Source organism: Pygocentrus nattereri, chromosome 14 (genome assembly GCF_015220715.1).
Source record: "Pygocentrus nattereri isolate fPygNat1 chromosome 14, fPygNat1.pri, whole genome shotgun sequence".
Lineage (NCBI taxonomy): Eukaryota > Metazoa > Chordata > Actinopteri > Characiformes > Serrasalmidae > Pygocentrus > Pygocentrus nattereri.
Genome location: NC_051224.1, coordinates 19,851,966 through 19,876,312, shown reverse-complemented (window position 1 = coordinate 19,876,312; position 24,347 = coordinate 19,851,966). Strand labels below are relative to the sequence as shown.

Genomic DNA, 24,347 nt, shown 5'->3' with positions numbered 1-24,347 from the left:
GAACAAAAATGGGTCTTTCATTTTTGAGAGTGTCACATCCAGAGTGCCACAGCTGTAGCCAGCATTTTTAAATAATTAAATAATTTGTGTTGTCATTCTGATTCAATTTGATGTTTTAATATTTTTTATATCTACAAGAAGTACAGTGCTGTGCAGAAGTCTGAGACCGAACCTTAACCCTTCATTTATTTAATTTCCCATTAAAACAACCAAAACAGCCAAGTTATTCATTTTCAACATCAGGAAAGAAGTAGAAAATACACCAGATTTCCAAAAGTATTCACTCACCCATGGAAATCATTGAATTGAGCTGTTGCAATCACTCCCTTGGCCACAGGTGTAAAAAGCCAAGCACCTAAGCATGCAGACTGCTTCTACAAACATTTGTGAAATAATGGGTCGCTCTCAGGAGCTCAGTGAATGCCAGTGTGGTACTGTGATAGGACGCCACCTGTACAATAAGTCCAGTTGTAAAATTTCCTCACTACTAAATATTCCACAGTCAATTGTGAGTGGTATTATAACAAAGTGGAAGTGACTGGGAACAACAGCATCTCAGCCATGAAGTGGTAGGCCATGTAAAATGGCAGCACGGGATCAGCGGATGCTGAGGCACATAGCGCACAGAGGTCACCAACTTTCTACAGAGTCAATCGCTACAGACTTCCAAACTTCATGTGGCCTTCAGATTAGCTCAATAAAAGCGTAGAGAGCTTCATGGAATGGGTTTCCAAGGCTGAGCAGCTGCATTCAAGCCTTACATTGCCAAGCTCAATGCAAAGTTCAAATGCAGTGGTGTAAAGCGCCGCCACTGGACTCTAGAGTAGTGGAGACATGTTCTCTGTAGTGACAAGTCACGCTTCTCCATCTGGCAACCTGATGGATGAGTCTGGGTTTGGCGGTTGCCAGGAGAACGGTACTTCTCTGACTGCATTGTGCCGAGTGTGAAGTTTGGTGGAGGGGGGATTATGGTGTGGGGTTGTTTTTCAGGTGTTGGTGTCGGCCCTTTAGTTCCAGTGAAAGGAACTCTTAATGCTTCAGCTGACCAAGAGATTTTGTACAATTTCATATTCCGAACTTTGTGGGAACAGTTTGGGGATGGCCCCTTCTTGTTCCAACATGACTGCACACCAGAGTTTGGTGTGGAAGAACTTGACTGGCCTGCACAGAGTCCTGACCTGAACCCTATAGAACACCTTTGGGATGAATTAGAGCGGAGATTGCGACCCAGGCGTTCTCGTCCGACTTCCCTGTCTGACCTGACAAATGCGCTTCTGGAAGAATGGTCAAAAATTCCCATTAACACACTCCTAAACCTTGTGGAAAGCCTTCCCAGAAGAGGTGAAGCTTTTATAACTGCAAAAGGTGGGCCGCAATGATATTAAACCCTATGGAATCAGAATGGGATGTCACTCAAATTTATATGCGTGTGAAGGCAGACAAGCAAATACTTTTGGCAGTACAGTGTATATTTGATAGAAGAATTACACCAAATCCTCAACATCTAAATACAACACACTTTTTTCATATTTGGTGTGTCCACATTTTACTGTTATTACAGCTTAAATTTTTCAAAGAAATCTGCAGGGATAATTTTCCACACCGCAAATTTTAGGAATTGTTCTAATCTTCCTAATCTTCCACCCCCTTACGTGTGCCCCTGAGCTTGCATACTGCTATATTAGCTCCTTGGCTAACCACAGCTGCACACAATTCATCCTGCTGTCACTAACCATGCCAGTCATCTACATTTTTGATATGGTTCAGTGTGCATCACTACACACCCTTGAATATATAATTATCTGATGTAGTTATGTTTACTTTTGTGTCGTTACTATTTGTAGTTAGTAATTTAGCTGGTTTTCAAACTACACAATTGTTTTTTTTTTTTCGTTTGGCCTGCCTTGGTCATGCCTATTTTGCAAAGATGGAGACTACACTTGAAATAAGCCTTTTTATATTGTGGCCAAACCCAGGGCTCGGGTCTTTTGCAGTAAAATACAGTTCTGCTGAACGTTCAAACACACTTAACAATAAATGTTGTAGTTAATGTAGCTTGTATCTACTAAATCACTAACCTTTAACCCTGAAAGTTGGTGTGCAGACTGCTGGTCACCATAGCAACAACAATCTTGCCTAGCTCATGGCTAATGAAACAGCAAAGAGAAAGATTTAAGACATTGTTTATTTTGGAGACAAGTGGACTTTTTATTTTATTTACCAGCATTTATGATCACTCCAGAGAATTCACAAAGCATTGGCGGCTTCTTCTTCAAATTTTCCCGTTCCACCTTCAGTTGTGCAGCAGTTATATTCTGGTGCCTCATTTCAGCCTCATAAAAATAGGTAGTTGAGATTTTATAAGAAACTATTCTGCTTTTTGGGGGAAAGTTTCCTGCCAGAGATGTGAGCTAAAGCTTAAAGCAGAGCAAAAGAGAAAGTCTTTTTTTCATTAATATTATATTTTTTAACCTGTACTAGCACATTTGCACATCCCGAGACATATTTACAGCCAAGATGGTAAAATGGCCATAAAATGTGGTTCTCAAGGTGGTTTAATTTTTGTTGTAAGGACAAAATGGCTCTTCTTAACATTTGGGTTGCCGACCCCTGACATAACCCTTTTTAAGGTATGAATAATGTCATTTGTTTTAGAAACAGGAATTTTTAAAAAATTAATCAGCACTTTGTAGTGAAATGAATGAGCATGTAGAACTGCAGCTTTCTGTGTGCTGCCTTGCTTCCTATCACTGTGTACAAGAAACTGTGCTGCTTTTACTGTTATTGTTATATGAAACGCAATTGAAAATTTCAAGAAAAGCTAATGCATTAAAGTGCAAAGTGTGATTTCCTAAACAGTTACTGCTGTTCATGCATACAGCATTGCTGTGTTTTCTTTTGGAATGTCAGTAGGCATCCTAGGCCCACATTATCTTCATGAAATCCATGCTTGACTTTGCTAAACAGTTTCTCCAAGAAGAAACCTAAAGAAATTCTAAAGTTCAGAAAATTTACTTTTACTCATATACAAGGATGCATACAAACTGCATGTCAGTCAGGAGCACTTCATCAAAGAAAGTATTTCCATTTGCAGGTGGCAGTATGGCTCTGTTCTGGGACCTCCCTGCCTTACGCTTTCCGTACATGCACACAGAAGGGCAGGGAGGTCCCAGAACAGAGCCATACTGCCACCTGCAAATGGAAATACTTTCTTTGATGAAGTGCTCCTGACTGACATGCAGTTTGTATGCATCCTTGTATATGAGTGAAAGTAAATTTTCTGAGTGTAGCAGATCAGATCAGAGCAGGCATCGTTGACAACAAGCATGATAATAGAAGGAGATGGGGCAAAGGCAGGTTACAGAGGCTACAGTGGAAGTAATGAGAATGGACATGTTAAAGCAGCTTTAAAAAGCACCCTGATGAATTCAGCCAGATAGATGCATAGCCAGTGATTAGCTTGCGTTGATTGTATCCTGAGCTTGAATTTGTGGTCTGCTTGAACTAACACTGAACTCAATTTGCTTACAGTATTGTGCAAAAGTCAGAGACCACCCATCATTTATTTAAGTACACGTTCATTTATAATAATAATAATTTTATTTACATAGCACTTTTCATGCCGATGGCAGCTCAAAGTGCTTTACAGACAGGTGATAAAACACAGTTGTAGAAGAGATCATTAGTATTTAATTAGAATCAGAAGAAAAAAGAAGAAGATTAAATTACAAGATAAAGATAAACACCACGAGACATTCCGTTTTAATTAAATGCTAATTTAAAGAGATACGTTTTTAGATGCTTCCTAAAAGTGAGCACTGAGCTAGACTGTCTAGTAAAAGGTGGAATTGAATTCCACAGTTAAGAAGCATAATAACTGAAAGAGTCTCTCCATATTTTCTGTATTTTACAGAGGGTATCCGTAGAAGGCCACTATGCGCAGATCTTAGATTACATGCTGAAACATAAACAGACAGACACTCTGTGATGTAAACAGGTGCTAGGTTGTTTTGAGCTTTTTGAGCTCTGACTAGTAGCAGAACCTTAAAATTGATCCTGAATGATGAAAGCAGCCAGTGCAGTTCTTTCAAAATGGGAGTGATGTGATCTCTCTTTTTTGTCTTTTGTTAGGATGCTGCTGCATTTTGTACGAGTTGTAAGGAATATAGTTTTCTTAGAGTCCAGTAAGAAGAGCATTACAGTAGTCAAGTCTGCTTGTAACAAATGGATGAACAAGTTTCTCTGCGTTGCTCTGAGATAGAAAAGGCCAAACTTTAGCAATGTTTCTTAAGTGATAAAAAGCTACTTTAGTCATCGTGTTTATATGTGGGTAAAACAGAGCTCAAAGTCTAAGATCACACCCAGATTTTGTACTTCAGGTTTGGTATAAGAAGCTAAAGAACCAAGTTTCTCAAAAATCATTTTTCTGTATAATCAATATTTCAGTTTTTTCATGATTTAATTGTATAAAATTTTGCGACATCCACTGAGAAATATCTGACGTACAGCTGGTTAGTCTGTCTTGATCTTCAGAAGGAATAAACATGCTTAGCTGGGTGTCGTCAGCATTCCTATGACAATTTATGCTATGCTTCCTAATAACATAACCTAGAGTTAGCATGTACAAAAGAAAAGCAAAGGCCCTAAGACTGAACCTTGGGGGACTCCACAAGAAATGGCAGATCGTTTTGTTGAATGATTTCCAAGTGAACCCTTGCATTGCCTATTATTAAATATGATTTAAACCATTCTAAAACTGTGCCTAAGAGGCCCAGCATTCAATATGCTGGAGCAAAATCTTGTGGTCAACGGCATCAAAGGCTGCACTAAGATCTAATAAAACCAAAATAGAAGGATTTTGTGCATCAGCACGGAGCCTGAGGTCATTCACAATGCAAATCAGTGCTGGTTGGAACGAAAACCGGACAGAAACTTCTCACATAAATTGTTTGATATTAGATACACATTAAGTTGTTTGAAAACAACTTTTTCTGAGACTTAAAAAACTTTTTTTTGAAATATATCTAAAATTATTTAGTATGGAAGGATCCATGCTGCTCTTTTTCAGCAAAGGCTTCACCAGGGCAGTTTTAAAAGCATCTGGAAAAACACCTGTTGACAGAGGACAATTTACAATAGTTGAAACATCATTGTGCACACAGTCAAAAACCATCTTAAGGAATGAAGTAGGAACAGGGTCAAGATCACATGTGGATTAACTTAGTTTGTTTTAAATAGTTGCAAGCTCCTCATAGTTCATAACAGGAAATGATGTCATTACTGATGTAGGTGGCTTATCAGGAACATTATAGGAGCTTGTTTGAGTCTGCTGAGCTACACCCTGTCGTATCATTTTATTTTGAAAATGAATTCCGAACTCTTCACAGATTTTAGAAGATAAATCATCATTAATCGCACTAGCAGACAAGTTAGGGTTATTTAGTGGTGGTGGAAAAAAGGATTTTGGTATTATTTCTGTGTCAATTAATTACACTGGAGAGATATGACTGTCTGGATATTTTCATAGCATTATTATAGACTGAGATCTGCTCTTTGAGAAAATCATAGTGTACCTGCAGTTTAGTTTTCCTCCATAAGCGTTTGATTTACGACAATTTCTCTTAAGCTGGTGTATTTCCACATTCATCCATGGATTTTAAGAGTGTGAGCTTTTCTTCCTTTTTATTGGGGTGAGAAGGTCAAGGCTTTCCCATAATCTAGTCAAGTCAGCTTTATTGTCAATACTACAATATGTATAGGACATACAGTGTACTGAAATTGTGTTTCAAAAGTAAAGTAGGGAGAGAGTCGAGCATCCTGGCAGCCTGGTGGATGACAGCCTCTTCTCCCTGATGGCAGCAGGCTTAAGAAGCTGTGTAGTGGGTGAGTGTGATCACCTGCTATGCAGAGGACTTTCCGAGTGAGATGGGAGCTGTATATCTCTTGGAAACAGGAGAGGGAGGTGCCAACAACCTTCTCGGCAGCTCTCACGATGCGCTGGAATGTCTTGCGGCAGGACACTGTGCAGGCGCCATACCACACGGTGATGCAGTTGGTCAGGATGCTCTCGATGGTACCTCTGTAGAACTTGCACATGATGGGGGCTACGGCTCTGGCTCTTATGCGCATACCCCGGAACTTGGTGCTGTTCACCTTCTCCACAGCAGCACCGTTGATAGATAGATGTCAGAGGAGCATGCATGTTCTTCTGAAGTCCATAGCAACCTCCTTCATCTTCTCAGTGTTCAGATGGAGATTGTTGTGTCTACATAACAAGGCCAGGCGGCTCACCTTGCTCCTGTAGTTTGTCTCATCGTTTTTGCTGATGAAGAGGTTGGAGCAGTGCGACGGTGAGCGACGTGGGACATAGCGTGAATAGGAGGGGGCTCAATACACATCCTTGGGGGGCCCCTGTGTTAATTGTAATGTGAGGGATGCGTTGTTGCCGGCCCGTACTGCCTGTGGTCTCTCAGTCAGGAAGTCTAGCAGCCAGTTGCACAGTGAAGTGTTCATTCCGCAATTTCTGAAATTTACTATTTTGCTTTGGAGGTATGTATATTACAATTATTAACACAGGCGTATCATTTAAAAGGTTGATTGCATGATACTCAAAAGAAATGAATTCACCGATAGAGGTACTTTTGCAGATAAAGTCCTCCTCCTCAACTGCCCGGTCTTAATGTAAGCATAAATCTGTACTTTCAGGAGCAGCTTCAAGTAGCATTGCTGTGCCATTATCACTAAGCCATGTTTCTGACAGAAACATAAAATCTAGCTTATGCTCCTTAATAAGATCTCAAATCAGCAGGGTTTTGTTATTTAGTGACCTTACATTGAGTAGAGCCAGGTTTAATGTTCTGCTAGTTACACTTTGTTTGTGGGAGACTGGTCTTTTTTAAAATTAAATTATCAGGGTTTTGTCCATGCATGTTTTTCTTAGATTTTTTAATTACACAGGGTTTGATGGCTCTAATGCCGTTTTTGGAGCAAAGTCTCCCTGCACAACGAGCTTTAGTGTTAAGACAGTAGAAACAGAGAGGAATGGTAGCAATTAAGGGGACATTGTCTGTATCATTAAAGGAACTTACCTGTCTGGTGATAATACTACTTACCCGTCCGTTGTCTACTACAGTTGACTCCAGTCAGGCCTGTTGTCGTACTTTCTGAAGTTAACAGACCGGCGATGGCTTGGGTGTAGTCCGTTTCTGCGGTAGAATGCTGGTTGCTCCCAGAAAACACTCTTACACCAGCCTTGGAGCCAGCCAGGTAGTGCGTAGAGCCTACTGAACACCTTGCTTCCTCTCCGGTAGGTGAACAGTGGTCCCAACATGACAACCTTGGCCTCGGTTCTCTTCTTAACAGTGTCTAGAAGTAATCTGAAATGCTCCTTAAGGACTTTGCTTTGACTGGATGAGATGTCATTCACCCCTGCGTGAATTACTGAAGCATGCGACGAACTGGGTGAAACTCAGTGGAGGGAGGAATTGGTGAAAACCTTTCCCCGGCCGCACTTGCGTTACCAGCCCTGCTCTGGCGCAGGCAAGAAGACGGGCTATCCTGGTGTTAAACGTGGTAGTCGCGCGAAATGTCGCCACTGGGCATGGTCTTGAAACAGCTATGTAGGATGCGTCCTGGACTGCTTCCAAATGGGTTTTCCACTCGTGGAGCTCGGTCTGGTCCGGTTATTTGGTGATCCAACTGCAGCAGCTCCCTGCTTAGCATCTGGAGCTCGCATTCTGCAGCTGCCATTTTGTCACTGTCCATACAGAGAAATAAAGGTTAGTTAAAACTGAATACAAAAAATGACGTTGTAAGGGTAATGCAACGCGACACAAAAGTATTTAGTTAAAGCAGGTAAACAGAAGCATTAATAGCAAGTTAAAAGAGCAAAAAATAACAATCAGTAAACAAGCCTACAGTAAACAATTTTTTCCCCGATTTTAACCCCGATTTGTGACACATTTTCACAATCTGAAGCAGTTTTTCCAGGTCAGAAGCTTGAACAGAAGTGACTGATGCTGCAGACGATCTGGTAGTGTGAGTGGAGAAACAAGTGAATCTTTAGCCCTCTGATCAAACTCTGAATTGATCCGAGTCCCTCCGGTATGTCAATGTCAGTTTATTTATAGAGCACATTTTACACAACGTTAGTTGACTAAAGTGCTGCACAAATACAAACATTAAACTACAGTAGTAGTAAAACAATTTAAAAGAGATAAAACAAATCACATAAAAGCCATGGAATAGTAATGAGCTTTAAGACTAGATTTAAAACGTGACAGAGTGGGTGCCAATCGAATCTGCAGCAGCAGCTCATTCCACAGTTTCGGGGCAGCCACAGCAAACACTCTGACCCCCCTCTGTTTCAGCCTCGACTATTTGTATTTACGACTCTTTTACAAGTCCTGTAGTGTGTGAAGGTCAGAGATTACTCAACTACTGATTCAAACAGACAGAGAGCTTGAAAAAGCAGAGAAACCGGTGAAGAGATGTGTGTGTGTACACAGCCTGAACAGTGACGCGTGGAGACAGAGGATCTGTATGTAAAATACAGACAGATAAGAGCTATTGTCATGTTTGTAATGTTTCGATCCAGGCGTCAAAGCCATTTTGAAGATATCAAAGATATAACAGTGTAGTATCAGTGTTTCTCAAGCCCATATTAACCCTCAGTTTGTGCTTTCACTATGCATAAAAGCAAACAGGTCTGACCCAGTAAGTTCAGATTTTGTGTCATGTGATCTGAGGTGATCTGGGAGTCTGAGTTCTTATTTCTAGCCCAAACTCATTATGTGTGTTATTCACTCTCTTTGCCTTCTTGTCACGGTTGGCTCCTCCCACTACTCCATGTGCTCCTTTGTTTTGGTCTTCCATGTGCCTTTATTTTGGTTTTCAAGTCCTGCCCCTTGTTTGGTTACTCCTCCCCAGATTATCTCCACCTGTCCCTCGTTATCCCTGTGTATTTAAGCTCTGTGTTTGCCCCTTGTGTTTGTTCGTCTTTGTATTGGTCTTTGTCCTTGCCCTGTTTGAATCTTTGTTGGATGTATTGGTCTATGTTTGTTGTCTGTTTTGTCATGTCTGACCTATGATCTCTCCATGTTGGCTCTTTGACCCTGGACCGTTATGACCCTGATTCTGGATTTGCCCTCAATAAAAGTCGCTTATCTCCGCACATGCGTCCGCTACCTCGCTCCGCGTTACACTTCTGTATTGTACAATCTGTAGTGTGCAACCAGCTTTAAAGCGTTCATCTTTGTGAAAGAGGAGAAAATCAAGCTCCACCCCATTCTGTGTTTTCTGCTTTTTGTGATGCTGAAAAATGACTAACTTTTACTAAATAGCCCTTTTGGCTGGATGTTGACCTGCAAAATTGGTTGCATATTTGGATTTAGTGTGCAAACAGATTAGACTTTACTCGACCAAAATCTGACTTTATCAGAGTAGCAATAAAAGGCAACTGCAGAGTCGCAGATTTACAGTCACGGTTTCACTCCAGCCGTTTCAGGCCGGTGTAACGCATGCACATTAGGACAGCACGATTGTGCCATGTAAACTCCTTATAGGGAAGTTGAGCACTATGAGCGTTTCCACTGATGTTTCAACCAGTGGCCAGTCTCTTCATTTATAACATCTCTGATGTAAACAGGACTGTTTGTGCTGGTTGTATGTGTCACCATGCATATTACCCTTGAGGAAGGTACACCGCTGCCAGTATACAAATCAGGCATTGGTAACCAGTTAAACCATAAGTTAAAACACATTACAAAACCATTAGAAACCAAAATACACGCTTGATGGTTTGTATTTTTTGAGCACGCCTGCTACCAATCCACAAACCCATACGCTTCAGGACTACAATTCCCAGAATTTCCTTCCCTGTTTTCTGATTCAATGTTCCCAAGATCCTTTGCAAGATCACATAACCCAGGACACAATACCGTCAACCTATCAGCGATCCACATCACCTGAATATTTATTCCTCACAGCTGTGTAGTATGGTCATGTGATAGTTTAGGATAGACATAAGCCCGGGCTTTAGTGCAGATCTTTGCTAAGTATTGTTTTCTTTGGAGGCTTAGTGAGTGTTCTTTCCCGTGTGCATTATCTTTTTGTGTGACTTCCTGCCTGTGATTTCTCTCAACCCTGTTTTTGGACTTTCCCTTTTGGTATCTTTGCCTGGTTAATGTGCTACTTTGGTTTTTTGACTCTCTGCCTGTTTTGTGGATTTTGCCTTGCCTTGCCCTTTTCTGTTATGTTTGCCTTGGTTATTGTGTGAATTATCCTGGACCTGATCAATGCCTGTTTTTTGACTCCTCTCTGCCTGTTCCCCCTTCACTTCACTTTTGGTTTTAAACCACAAGCGTCTGCTTTTTGATCGCATGTCAGTTTTTTTTATGTAGGACTACATTCAAAAACTAAAGTTTTTTTTTTTTTTTTTTTTAGCCTAAAGATTAATAATATGCTTAGTTTAAGCTGTTTCAAGTTTTTTATTCCTGCACGTCTAATCTAAGTGTACACATAAAGCCTCGTATTTAGGGTAAGTTAATTGATCTATATGCCTACATAATCCATTAGTTTACCCTGGACACATACAAGCTGTAGTTTGGGCTAAAATAACTTTAGTTTGAACGCATATAGAAATTCACAAGGTAAATATTACACAAAGATAAAATATAATGTTGGCCAATGCAGATTTATCATAAATTTATTGGAAACCCACATTAACCAACTGAAATGTTGATTAGCCTAAAAGACGGCACATGTGTCGGCACATGTGCTGAATGCCACTGGCCTCCAACTGAAGTTCGAATTGAACTGCTGGAGTGAAGCCATGGCTCTGCAGACAGATATTATTGCACCATTAAGGAATCATGTTGTTAAAGGAAAAGAGTAGATTTAAAGGCAGAATTAAAACTTTTTGGCCTCGTTGTAAAAGGTTAACAGAGACGTCCGTGGAAGTGTGACGAGTCTGTCAGAAAGAAGCTACTCTAATGTGCTATGGGACATCTGGAGCATCACACAACCGAATGTTCCAGATTTCAGCCTGTGCTCCTGTTCCAAGGTTCAGGACAGCTGTGCGGACATCCTGGGACTTTCCTCTGCCCCTAGACCAGTTCAGTGAGTCTTGAGCGCTGTTTGTAGCACTGGTCAGTTGGGGAATTCCACTTGGAGCTCTTGTGTCGTTGAGTGTCAGTGGGGTTTTTCTCACAACTTCCTGGTGTAAGTGGGAAAAGTAAAAGTACATGTCATGCTTTGTTTAAAAAAGACATACCAGACATGACTAACAAATGTCCCTCATTGTTGTCTTTAACTGCCAAAATGAGGAACATGAGAACAGAACTGAATGCCAGTTCCTTTCTGGCAGTGCATGTAAAATTATTTAATCAACAGCTCTTTTGCTGCATTGGCTGCTCTCATTTGGGCTTCCTCCTGAATACCCCGTACATAGGAAGCATGCAGTATTCATTTCTTCATTTATATCATTTCCAGTGAAAGTGGTTTCTATAATTGTCCACTCTTTTCCTTTATTACAGCTTCCATTCTTTTTGGGAGACTCACTTTAAGTTTCTGAAAGAAATCTACAGACACACCTCCAAAAAGCTGGTTGATGATTTTCTGAATCAAACACATTCAGTGGTGTTGAGGTCTGGATTCTGGGGTGGGCAGTCCATTGTTCAGCTTCTTTGTTTGATGTGTCCGTCTCCTTTTCTCAGTAAGAGTTTCTTGTCCACTACACATCCTTTCAGACCCATAGCACTGAGCTGTCTTCTCACAGTGGAAGGATGGACAGAAACACCTGTGAATGTTTTCAGATCTGTAGCAGCTTGATTTTCTCCTCTCTCTCTCAAAGATGAAAGCTTTAAGTGCCGTTTATTTGAAGGGGCAGTTTTGGTGTCTACCAGGTCTTCCAGGTGGTTGTTAAGAGTCAAATTTGCTCTGTCATTTTCGTCATTTTTGGACTCCAGGTTTCTAAACTTCTGTTTCTTTCCACTAATTTTCTTTTGACTTCCTGCTTCCTTCTGCAAATGGTTTATCTTGTATAATAATAACAACAAAAATAATAATAACTGTATTTCTAGAGCACTTTTATTAATTGAAATCATATGACAATAACACAGACCAAACTAAAAAGAAATAACAAAGAGACATTGAATTTTAAACGCTGAGTTAGAGAGATGTTATTAGATGCTCCTTTAAAATGAACTCTGAGCTAGAGTGTCTAATAAAATGTGAATTGAGCTCCACAGTTTAGAAGCAGAATAACTAGAGTCTCTCCATGTTTTCTGTATTTACAGAAGGTGTTTGCAGAAGGGCAGTATCTGCAGATCTAAGATCATAAACAGAGACATTCTGTGATGCAAGTGGAGCTTTAAGGTCATTTAAAGCCTTAAGGACTAGTAGTAGAACTTTAAAATTTATCCTGAATGATACAGTCAGCGCAGTTCTTTCTAACCTAGAGCGATGTGTTCTCTTTGTTTTGTTGGTATCTGTGCTGATACATTTTGTACGAGTTGTAAAGTATGTATTGTTTTCTTAGGAAGTTCAGTAAAAAGGTCATTACAGTGATCAACTCTGCTTGTAACAAATGCAAGAACAAGTTTCTCTGCATTGCTCTGATATAACTTTAACAATATTTTACAACTGATGCTGTAGAAAGATACTTCTGGTGACTGTGTTTATATGCAGGATTAAACAGACCTCGGAGTGTAAGATCACACGCAGGCTTCGTGCTTCAGGTTTGGTATATGAAGCTAAAGAGCTGAGCTGTTCATAAAGCAGCTTTCAGTGAATTTTAGTACCTGTCTCTTTAGAATATTTCCTGAAAAATTTAACTTTTATTTAATGACTATTTTGAGCAGAAATTAAATACATTCTTTTCCTGATAGTGAAGTAATTTTATGCCTGTGAACATTAAACTTGTTCTAACTCAAAATGAGCAATGCTTCTGCCACTGTTCCAGTCTGTTCCAGCTGTTTAACATCTGTTTCTCCTTCTTGTCTGAATCTTTATGAAACACAGTGTTTCGTACTGATGTTAATACGATTAGTGTGAGTGTGTTGAGAAGCTGTTATTCTTGCTGGAGTTCAGTACTGCTGCTTGAGGCATGCACGCCCATAAAATGGTCTCACATTAACTGCAACAGCTGTCATAACTAACATAACTGTAAAGAGTTATGGCTGTGGCTGTGTTTACATATTCACTCAATACAAGTAATCTTATCCCCGCACTCATAGAGAACCACGTAGTGTAGATGTTACCATGACAACGAGCATTGCATAAGTCTGCGATGTCAGAATGAGATGAGCAACAGTTTGCATTAATTACTGTAATTTAGGGCAGTATAAGAATTTAAAGTCACACTTTAGTGAAATTTGGGGGCTTGGAAACCGCTCTGGTGGAAATGTGTAATTGCACACAATGCATGCAAGAACATTTAGCGTAGGCTGGGCTCCCCGAGCAGATAATGATTTGAGCAGATTGAAAGAGTATTTAAAGAGAGCTCAGTCAGAACTTGGTGCAAGATGTATCTACTGAGAATGTGAGTGAATTATCTACTGTTGTCACATTATCTTCATCAGTGTAATGTTGATTTTGCATGTGAGACCTAAATATTGACCTGGGACTACTTTTCAAATATGCATGTGGGATGTTAATATGTAAAGATGTATGACGTGGTCTAACTAACTCCTGCCCAACCTGACGCAATGCCTCTGACTTTTAAATTATTATTTCAGGCTTCATAGGGCGACTTACAGCAGCACATGCTCGCTATATTTTCACCTGTTTTTTATTATCCTGACTCTGTAATGCTGCTTCTTTCAGCTTTAACAAAAAACAAAGATGGTGCAGCTTCAGAGTATTCATTATCATCATGCTTATTGCCAGAAAATCATTGCAGATTCATCCAAAAAATGATGTAAAAAATAATGAAAATTTTTTTAAATTATGATTTTTCAGTAATCACATCTATGGCCAGTCATATTCAACACAAGTACGTGAACACAAATGCTCAACCACCACACTGCAAACACACAGCCTTTCTATACAAACTCACTGTACATTCTTATGTTATTGGTGTTTAAAACATTCAGTAGAGGACAAATGAGAACAGCATTCCAACAGCCACAACAGCTTAACATGTGGATAGTAGAGGAGATTGTTTATGTTAATGTTTGCGAACACTATGTAGAAAGCATTGATGTAATGCTTAGAACTGCACCTGCATTGCATTATGAATTGCTTAGTAACACCTTTTTGAGCTGAATAACACTCAGTGTATTCAGACAAGGTGTCTGTGTTCACATCATTGCATAAAGTACACTATATTTCCAAAAGTATTCAGTCATCCATCCAAATCATTGAATTCAAGTGTTTCAGTCACTTCCATGAGCTCAGGTGTGTAAAACCAAGCACCTAGGCCTGTAGACTGCTTCTGCAAACATTTGTGAAAGAATGGGTCGCTCTCAGGAGGTCAGTGAATTCCAGTGTGTTACCGTGATGGGATGCCACCTGTGCAACAAGTTCAGTCATGAAATTTCCTCACTACTAAATATTCCACAGTCAACTGTGAGTGGTATTGTAACAAAGTGGAAGTTATTGGGAGCGACAGCAACTCAGCCACGAAGTGATAGGCCACATAAAATGAGAGAGCATGGTCAGCAGATATTAAGGTGCATAGTGGACAGAGATCGCCAACTTTCTACAGAGTCAATCACTACAGACCTCCAAACTTTTTGTGGCCTTTATGTGGTAACAGTGCATAGAGAGCTCCGTGGAATGGGTTTCCATGACCAGGCATCTTCATCCAAGCCTTACTTCACCAAATGCAATGCAAAGCTTCGAATGCAGTGGTATAAAGTGCTGCCATTGAACTCCAGAGGAGTGGAGACATGTTCTCTGGAGTGACGAATTATACCTGGCAATCTGATGGACGAGTCTGTGTTTGGCGGTTGCCAGGAGAACGGTACTTGTCTGACTGAATTGTAAAGTTTGGTGGAGAGGGGGTTATGGTGTAGGGTTGTTTTTCAGGAGTTGTTCTCAGCCCCTTAGTTCCAGTGAAAGGAACTCTTAATGCTTCTGACCTTAAATTCTTAAAGCTGACCAAGAGATTATGTACAATTTCATACTCCCAACTTTGTGGGAACAGTTTGGGGATGGCACCTTCCTGTTCCAACATGCTTGTGCATGAGTGCACAAAGCAAGGTCCATAAAGACATGGATGAGTGAGTTTAGTGTAGAAGAACTTGACTGGCCGGCACAGAGTCCTGACCTCAACCCGATAGAACACCTTTGGAATAAATTAGAGCAGAAGCTCCAAGCCAGGCCTTCTTGTCCAACATCAGTGTCTGACCTCACATATGCGCTTCTGGAAGAATGGTCAAAAATTCACAAACACACTCCTAAACCTTATGGAAAGCCTTCTCAGAAGAGTTGAAGCTGTTATAGCTGCAAAGGGTGGGCTGACATCATATTAAACCCTATGGATTAAAAATGGGACCTCACTCAATTTCATATGTGTGTGAAGGCAGATGACCGAATACTTCTAACAATATAGTGTATGTTTTTGGCCTTAATCATGACAGCTTTAATATACATTTACATTTATCACTTTCTGTCCACAGGTCCAGGCTCAGGTGTCTGAGTCACTGGCGGTGGCTCAGGCTCTGGCTGATGATGTGGACTGCCACGTGTTTCCCTTCATGGAGTTTGGGAAAGGCCGCATGAAAAAGCTGAAGATCAGCCCAGATGCCTTTATTCAGCTATCACTGCAGCTCGCTTACTACAGGGTACTCTCTCTCTCTCTCTCTCTCTCTCTCTCTCTCTCTCTCTCTCTCTCTCTCTCTCTCTCTCTCTCTCTCTCTCTCTCTCTCTCTCTCTCTCTCTCTCTCTCAGTATTTCTCACTCTCTCTTTGGGTATAGCTAGAGTTAGTAGTTTATAGTGTATGCAAATGACTAGCAATGTCTAAAATCCAATGACGAACTTTGTTATTGCTAGTTCAGGTCAGAATTGCCAAAGCTTGGTCAGAAACAAGGAAAAAGCACCTCTACAATAATGCAATTACTGCTACTGGGAATCTAGTACTACGTTAGCAGCAATTCCCATTAACATTGTAGATTGTTTAAAACTTGTGAAAGGCATTCTATGTTTTTTTTTTAGTTTGTAATGGTTGAATTGACATATTTTACCCTGTATGTAGAAATTTTACAGTTACTCTGTCAATACAGAGTCCCGGGATGAAGCATTCTGGTCAGGCTACCACTTGTACTAGCAGTCTGTGATGTATCTAGAACTACCAGTAAGACTAGGATGTTTCTTTACACTAAATTAGCCCCACTCTTCAGAATTGGATGATTGGTTTATTTCTCTGCCATTTCCGAATTATGTTGTTGGCTAATCTTAGATATATTGGTGATTAATCTGACAAGCCTTAAAGTCAATCTCCTGAAGTCCTGACCAACAGGATAACTCATATGTTTGGCTAATATATCTCTTGACAATTAACTTCATATTTATATTTAACCACTCTGAATGACTCATGCTTCCATCTCAGCATGAATTATACACAAATTTAGCAAAATCAGTGGAATTCCCTTTAACAGGTTGTGCATATATACATTGAGGCTGCCACTAGAACACCTCTAAAATACAGTTTTTTTGCTACAACGTATATATGATGTGGCAAAAATTGTATGTAGATGGTTGTGTTAATCAAGCTCTGCTTTTTACTGTATTTAAAACACTAAGTTTGTAATGGATGAATTGACATATTTTAAAGTGTATGCAGTAATTTTATAGTTACTGTCAGTGCAGAGTCCTGGCATGAAACACTCTGGTCAGGCTACCACTTGTACTAGCAGTCCGTGATGTATCTAGAACTACCAGTAAGGATGTTTCTTTACACTAAATTAGCCCCACTCTTCAGAAATCAAAATGTGACTGAATTATTTCTCGGTCACTTCCGAATTATGTTGTTGGCTAATCCTAATTATGTTGGTGGTTAATCTGACAAGCGTTCAGTCCATCTCCTGAAGTCCTGACCAACAGGATCTTTTTGGAAGGAAATTTTGACCCTTTTTGTTAAATACCTATAATTGTTGACCAAAAAGAAAAGCCATTGTCTTTCAAGGGTGAGCATCATTCTATATTTGGCATCAAGCCTATATAAGGGACTCTAAGCAGGTTTTCTCTATGGGAAATGCTGCTGTCATATTCTATGGTAGACAAACGTTTTAACCTCTTAGCAATCCAGGCTTATTACATACAAAGGCTTATTATTCAGTAAGTACTGGGTCTTCAAAGCAAACTAATAGAGCTATTCTCAGGTTATAGAAGTGTGTAATAATACTTTTGGGCCTACCAACAGGCTCATGGCTTGTTAGGGGGTTAAACAAAGCATAGACAAAATGTTTTGCCATACACATTTATTCTTAACCATGAATTTCACTTGGATTTACAATGTTGTTAAAGAGTACAAATACAAATATTGGTACATGCACTCAAGGAATGGCGCAAGGAATTGGCAACAAAAGACTGACAACCTAATGATTCTTTTTTTTAGCCAGTAGCCAACAAGCATGTAAGACCTTGGCTTAGACATGAGTACGGATGTGTCCCAGAGGTCTTGTTAGCACTGTAGTTTATAGTTTCACTCTCGCTGATGTTACTTCCTGACCCTTGACGTCATGGTGATGAACAGTGCACATAGTCATAGGACCGGTCCAAACTGACCTTATTCTGGCCAGCTGTTCTACACAAGCCTGGGGAGCAAGCCTAAATGCAGTTTATGGACCAATAGTCACCATGAAAATAACAACTCTAGGGACAGGATAGGCCACAGCATGGTGGACAAGCAGTTCATAAAATCTGTGAAACATTAGAATGTTTTGCTGACTTAGACCTTTTGCACATAGCAAGTGTGTGCCAGATCTTACCCCAAAAATCTTGGGACTAATAAGAAAAATCCAAACATCCGAAATCCCTTTTTCTCAGTCTGGACCTTTTGATACTCCCACTTTTCAGCATCCCGGCTGACCATTTAAAACCTTGCAGACCTTTCGCCCTTCATCTTCATCTTCTGATTCATCTTTTAGAAGTCAAAGTCTTCTTTGTATGAGCAATGAAAGAAGGGCAAAGGAAAATTCACACATGTAATTTGTTGCACTTTAACTGCGGCAGTGTGAAAAAAAACTGAACCAAACAGAAAACATACCTAACTCGTTAAACCTAATTGTGATTAGATCATTTTCTTGCAAACATGTTCTTCTTCTTCTTCTTTCGGCTGCTCCCTTTAGGGGTCGCCACAGCGGATCATCTGCCTCCATCTTGCCCTATCCATTGCCTCCTTTACTTTCACACCAACCATCTCCATGTCCACCTTCACTACATCCATAAACCTTCTCTGAGGTCTACCTCTTCTCCTTCTACCCGGCAACTTCATCTCCAATATTCTTTGCCCAATATATCCACTATTCCTCCTCAACACGTGTCCAAACCAGCTCAACCTGGCCTCTCTGGCTTTATCTCCAAACTGCTCCACCTTAACTGTCCCTCTGATCTGCTCATTTCTAATCTTGTCCATCCTTGTCACTCCCAACGAAAATCTCAGCATCTTCATCTCCGCCACCTCCAGCTCAGCCTCCTGTCTTTTAGACAGAGCCACAGTCTCCAAACCATACCTCATAGCAGGACGCACAACTGTCTTGTAAACCTTCCCTTTCACTCTTGCTGCTATCCTTCTGTCCCACATTAGCCCTGACATCCGTCTCCACCCACTCCATCCAGCCTGCACCCTCTTCCTCACCTCTTTTTTGCACTGTCCATTGCTCTGGATGGTTGACCCAAGATATTTGAAGTCATCCACCTTTACGACCTCTACTCCTTGCATCTTCACCTTTCCACTTGCCTCCCTCTCATTCACACACATGTATTCTGTCTTATCTCTACTGACCTTCATTCCTCTCCTCTTCAGTGCAAACCTCTCCAGATTCTCTTCCACCTGCTCTCTACTCTCACCACAGATTACAATGTCAATGGCAAACATCATGGTCCATGGAGCCTCCTGCCTGACCTCATCTGTCAACCTGTCCATCACCATTGCAAACAAGAAGGGGCTCAAAGCTGATCCCTGATGTAACTCTACCTTCACCTTGAAACCATTTGTCACTCCAACTGCACACCTCACCTCTGTCTCACTATCCTTATACATGTCCTGCACCACCCTAACATACTTTTCAGCTACACCTGACTTCCTCATACAGTACCACAGTTCCTGTCTTGGCACCCTATCATATGCCTTCTCTAGATCCACAAAGACACAATGTAGCTCCTTCTGACCTTCTCTGTACTTCTCTACCAACACTCTCAATGCAAAAATTGTATCTGTGGTACTCTTTCTGGGCATGAAACCAAACTGCTGCTCACTGATCTGAACCTCTCACCTTAGCCTTGCTTCAACAACTCTTTCCCATACCTTCATGGTGTGGCTCATCAACTTTATACCTCTGTAGTTACTGCAGCTCTGCACATCACCCTTGTTCTTAAAAATGGGGACCAATACACTACTTCTCCAGTCATCAGGCATCCTCTCAGTCTCCAGGATTTTGTTAAACAACCTGGTTAAAACGTCCACTGCCTTCTCTCCTAAACATCTCCATACCTCCACAGGTATGTCTTCTGGACCAACTGCCTTTCCATTCTTCATCCTTTTTAAAGCTGCCCTCACTTCCACCTTACTAATTCTCTGCACTTTCTGGTCCTCTATCTCTCCCTCCGTTGTCCTTCTCTCTCTCTCGTTTTCCTTATTCATTAGTTCTTTAAAGTACTCCTTCCCTCTACTCAACACTCTCTGTTCACTCACTAGTACATTTCCCTCTCTATCCTTTATCAGCCTAACCTGCTGTACATCCTTTCCAGCTCTATCTTTATGTCTCTCCGTTTAGCCAAACGATACAAGTCCTTTACTCCTTCTTTACTGACCAGCCTCTCATACAGCTCGTGATAGGCCTGAGCCTTTGCCTTTGCCACCATTCTTTTTGCTATGCGACTAGACTCACAGTACTCCTGCCTACTTCCTTCATCTCTCTGGTTATCCCACTTTTTCTTATCTGCCGTTTTCTTCTGAATACTGTCCTGGACTTCCTCATTCCACCACCAACTTTCCTTGTCTTCTTTCCTCTGACCAGAAGAAACATCCAACACATTCTTGCCAGTTTCTCTCACCACCTTAGCTGTAGTTTCCCAGTCCTCAGGTAGCTCCTCACTGCCCCCAAGGACCTGTTGCAATTTTTCCCTGAACTGCCTGCAACCATCCTCCTCCTTCAGCTTCCACCATCTAATCTTTGGTTCTGTCTTCACTCTCTTCCTCTTCTTTGTTTCTAATCTCATTCTACAGACAACCACCCTATGCTGCCTTGCTACACTTTCTCCTGATACCACTGTACAATCTCCAATCTCCTTTAGGTGGCATCTCCTGCTAAGGATATAATCCACCTGTGTGCACCTCCCTCCACTCTTGTATGTCACCCTGTGTTCTTCCCTCTTCTGAAAATGCGTGTTCACCACAGCCATTTCCATTCTCTTTGCAAAATCTACAACCATCTGACATTCCGCATTTCTGTCTTTCTCACCATACATACCCAGCACCTCTTCATCCCCTCTGTTCCCTTCACCAACATGTCCATTGAAGTCTGCACCAATCACCAATCTCTCCTCTCTAGGGACACCATCTACCACTTCATCCATCTTACACCAAAATTCCTCTTTCTCCTCTAACTGACAACCAACCTGTGGTGCATATGAACTGACCACATTCAAAATCACACCATCAACCTCCAACTTCAGGCTCATGATCCTGTCTGACACTCTCTTTACATCCAGAACACTTTTCACAAGCTGTTCCTTTAGGATTATCCCTACTCCATTTCTCTTTCTCTCTACACAATGACAAAACAGTTTGAACCCACCTCCAATGTTCCTGGCCTTGCTTCCTTTCCATCTGGTCTCCTGGACACACAGAATATCTACCTTCCTTCTCTCCATCATGTCTGCAAGCTCTCTGCCTTTACCAGTCATTGTCCCTATGTTCAGAGTCCCTACTCTAACCTCCACACTCCTGCCTTTCCTTCTCTCTCGCTGCCTTCTAACCCACCTTCCTCCTCTCCTCTTTGATGGTCTTCAACCTACAGTAGTCCAATTTCCACTGGCACCCTGCTGGTCAACAGCACCGGAGGCGGTCGTTGTTAACCCGGGCCTCGACCGATCCGGTATGGCAATCATATTTGTGATCCGCATGATAGTTTTGGCAAGTTTTACGCCAATTGCCCTTCCTGACACAAACCTCACCATTTATCCGGGCTTGGCACCGGCACCAGAAGTACACAAAGTACACCCCTAATTCCTGTAAACATGTAAACATGGCATTGAGAAATCACATTCTTACTGGAGTAGAGTAGATGGACAAGGAGCTGCTCTTTCTTGTTTGAAAGAAACAAGTTAATCTGTGAAGATTTCTGAGTCTCTGGCAGAGGACAATCCTCAGGGCAGATGGCCTGTCCAAAGTCAACACTTGCACTTTGTTTTGTCTTAAGTGTTCACTTACTTGCTGCATTTGCTAAAGTTCACGGGCATATCTCAACACCATGATCTACCAATTTCTGAAAAGTGGATAAAAGAAAATACAGAATAATCAGTGTTTCCATCAACTACGGTTATGAAGATCATGACACATTCAGAGGGTGCGCTCCATTCACTTGTGCGGGCCCGCCACTTTTATTATGTTATTACTGAAGTTTGGGGGGAGGAACATACTTGAAATCCCTCCTTCTTCGCACCCTATGAATTCACATCCTCATATTCCGTTCCTGTGATAAAGGGTTCGCTATCCCCACTGCCAACCATCTCCTCCATGTTCCACAGTCCTACATCAGTCCTGATGCAGCTATGAGGGGGTCTGGCCTTCTAGCTACAGGCAGAAGCTGCCCAGGACTCCAGCCGAAGTTCTCAGAGTCCTTCCCCCTCCTTCAATCAGCCTTTCCTCTTACTACCACCATCATGTTGAACAGCACGAAAATGGCGGAGACACCCATTGAAATGGAGTGTCATCAGCACGTGGACTGGGTCTTAAAGGTACCATAGAATGCATTTATGCAGTATTTTAAAGTATTCTTTGATGTCTACGCAGAAGGTAAATGACTTTGGCCAGGGCAAAAGCTTTTTTTTTTTTCTATAGCACCCTACTGTAACACGGGGGAGCAATGAGGAGGCAGACACATGCTGAGAAGAGCGAGATTTATTAGGTGCAAATCCAGAGTCATGGTCAAGACGGTCCAGGGTCTGGAAACCAGGGGGCAGGACCAGAAAGAAAAACAAAGAAACACATGGACCAGACCAAAACCAAAACAAAAGCACATGACAGGACTAAAAGGTAAACAAAAGCACATGGAGGAGTAGGAGGGGCCAATCGTGACAGTACCCTCCCCCAAGGCGCGTGGCACAGAAGCGCACCAAAAAACAAAACCAAACAGACACAAGGGACCAAAATCAGAGATAGAATTAGACAGGGACAGGACATGGGACACGAGGAACAGAAGAAGGAACAGGCACAGGAAACAGGGCATACAAAGAAACCGGAGCAGAGACCAAGACAGGAGAACAAAGAACCACAGGAGCTGAAGGCACAGAAACAGACAGAGAATACGGAACAGGAGCCGAAGGCACAGAAACAGGAGAGGAAACAGACAAGACAGCACCAGACACAGGAACAGAGGTAACATGAACAGACTGAGGATGAGGAGGAACAACAGAAAATACCGAATGAGGGACGACCCTCAGGCACAACAGGACAAGGAAAACAAGAACGCAACTCAGACCACGCAAAAGACAAGGGAGCAGGAACAAGAACAGACAGAGGCACAGGAACAGACACTGGGACAGAAACAGAAGGAGAGACAGGAACAGGAACCACAACAGGCGTGGGCAAGGGCAGAGACAAAACAGTAGGGAACAAAACCACTCCAGGAATAGAGGAAGGCAAAAACGAAGGAATAGAAAAAATGTGACACAGAAGCAGACACAGGCGGAACAGGAGGCCCATGGAGAGCAACAGATACAGGCAAGAGCTGGACGGGCGGGAACAAAGAGGTTGCGACATCCTCAGAGGCAGGCGGGCCTGCAATGACGTCCTTGGAGGCAGGTGGCGGATCCAGAAGTGCAGCGACAGGTGGCGGGTCTGAATGCGTGGAGACAGGTGGCGGGTCTGGAGGCGTGGAGGCAGTTGGTGGGTCCGAGCTATGGGAAGCTTACAGTGGCGTTTGAGAATGAGCTGAGTGCCATAAAAAGGGTTTTCTATGTGTTCCGTCTATCTCACCTCGTCGCTCCTTCCTGCAGCGTTGCTCATCTTCTTAATACAAAAGGGAATCTCCTTAGCCTTCTTACAGGAACGACGAGATGCTTTTGTACCCTCAGCACCAGGGGATTTGCTGTCGGAACAACCACATACTGGAGTCTCACTTTCTCGCTGCGTCCTTGGTTGGCTGGTCTGGACTTTCTATAATGCTGGACAGCGATGAGGAAGCAGACGTGTGTGAGAAGAGCGAGATTTATTAGGTGCAAATCCAGAGTCATGGTCAAGATGGTCCAGGTTCTGGAAACAAGGGGGCAGGACCAGGAAGCAAAACAAAGAAACACATGAACCAGACCAAAACCAAAACAAAAGTACATGGCAGGTAAACAAAAGCAAAGACAAAAGAAGAGAGGGGCCAATCGTGACACCTCCACAATTATTGGCACCCCTTGTTAAGATGTGTTAAAAGCCTTAAAATAAATAAAATGTTTGTTTTAAAAAGTTTAAAACAACTGGAACAGTGGCAAACAAGCCTGGACGAGGACACAAGTTTATCTTGCCACCATGCAGAGTGAGGAGGATGGTAAGAGAAGTAAAATGTTCTCCAAAGCTCACTGTTAGAGAATTGCATCAAAAAATAGCTTCTTGGGGTCACAAAGTCTCCATAACAGCCATCAGGCACTAGCTACATGCCATAAGCTGTTTGGGAGGCATGCACAGAAAAAAGCCTTTTCTCGCTTACAAGCATAAACATAAATGTCTGGAGTTCGCTAAGCGGTACTGGGACTTCAACTGGAACCATGTCAGATGAGACCAAGATACAGTGTTTGTTGCCAAAAAGCTCTAAGTGGGTCTGGCGTAACACAAAATATGAGTATGCCGAAAAGCGTCTCATGCCCGCTGTGAAGTATGGGGGAAGATCAGTAGTGCTTTGGGCCTCTGCCTAAAAGCTGAAATTGAGTTGTCACTGGGTCTTTTAGCAAGATAATGACCCTAAACCTGTGG

The 24,347-nt window shown here is 41.8% G+C and overlaps 1 protein-coding gene across 9 annotated transcripts in view; it reads left to right on the top strand.

The window, feature by feature from the left end:
• Positions 1-24,347, top strand: part of cpt1a2b (carnitine palmitoyltransferase 1A2b) — an 84,231-nt gene that overhangs the window by 46,302 nt on the left and 13,582 nt on the right. For all 9 annotated transcript variants that reach the window (XM_017697455.2, XM_017697454.2, XM_017697452.2 and 6 more), the window contains one exon: positions 15,624-15,788. In XM_017697455.2, the coding sequence (XP_017552944.1) occupies positions 15,624-15,788 (165 nt within the window). The remainder of the gene's footprint in view (positions 1-15,623; positions 15,789-24,347) is intronic.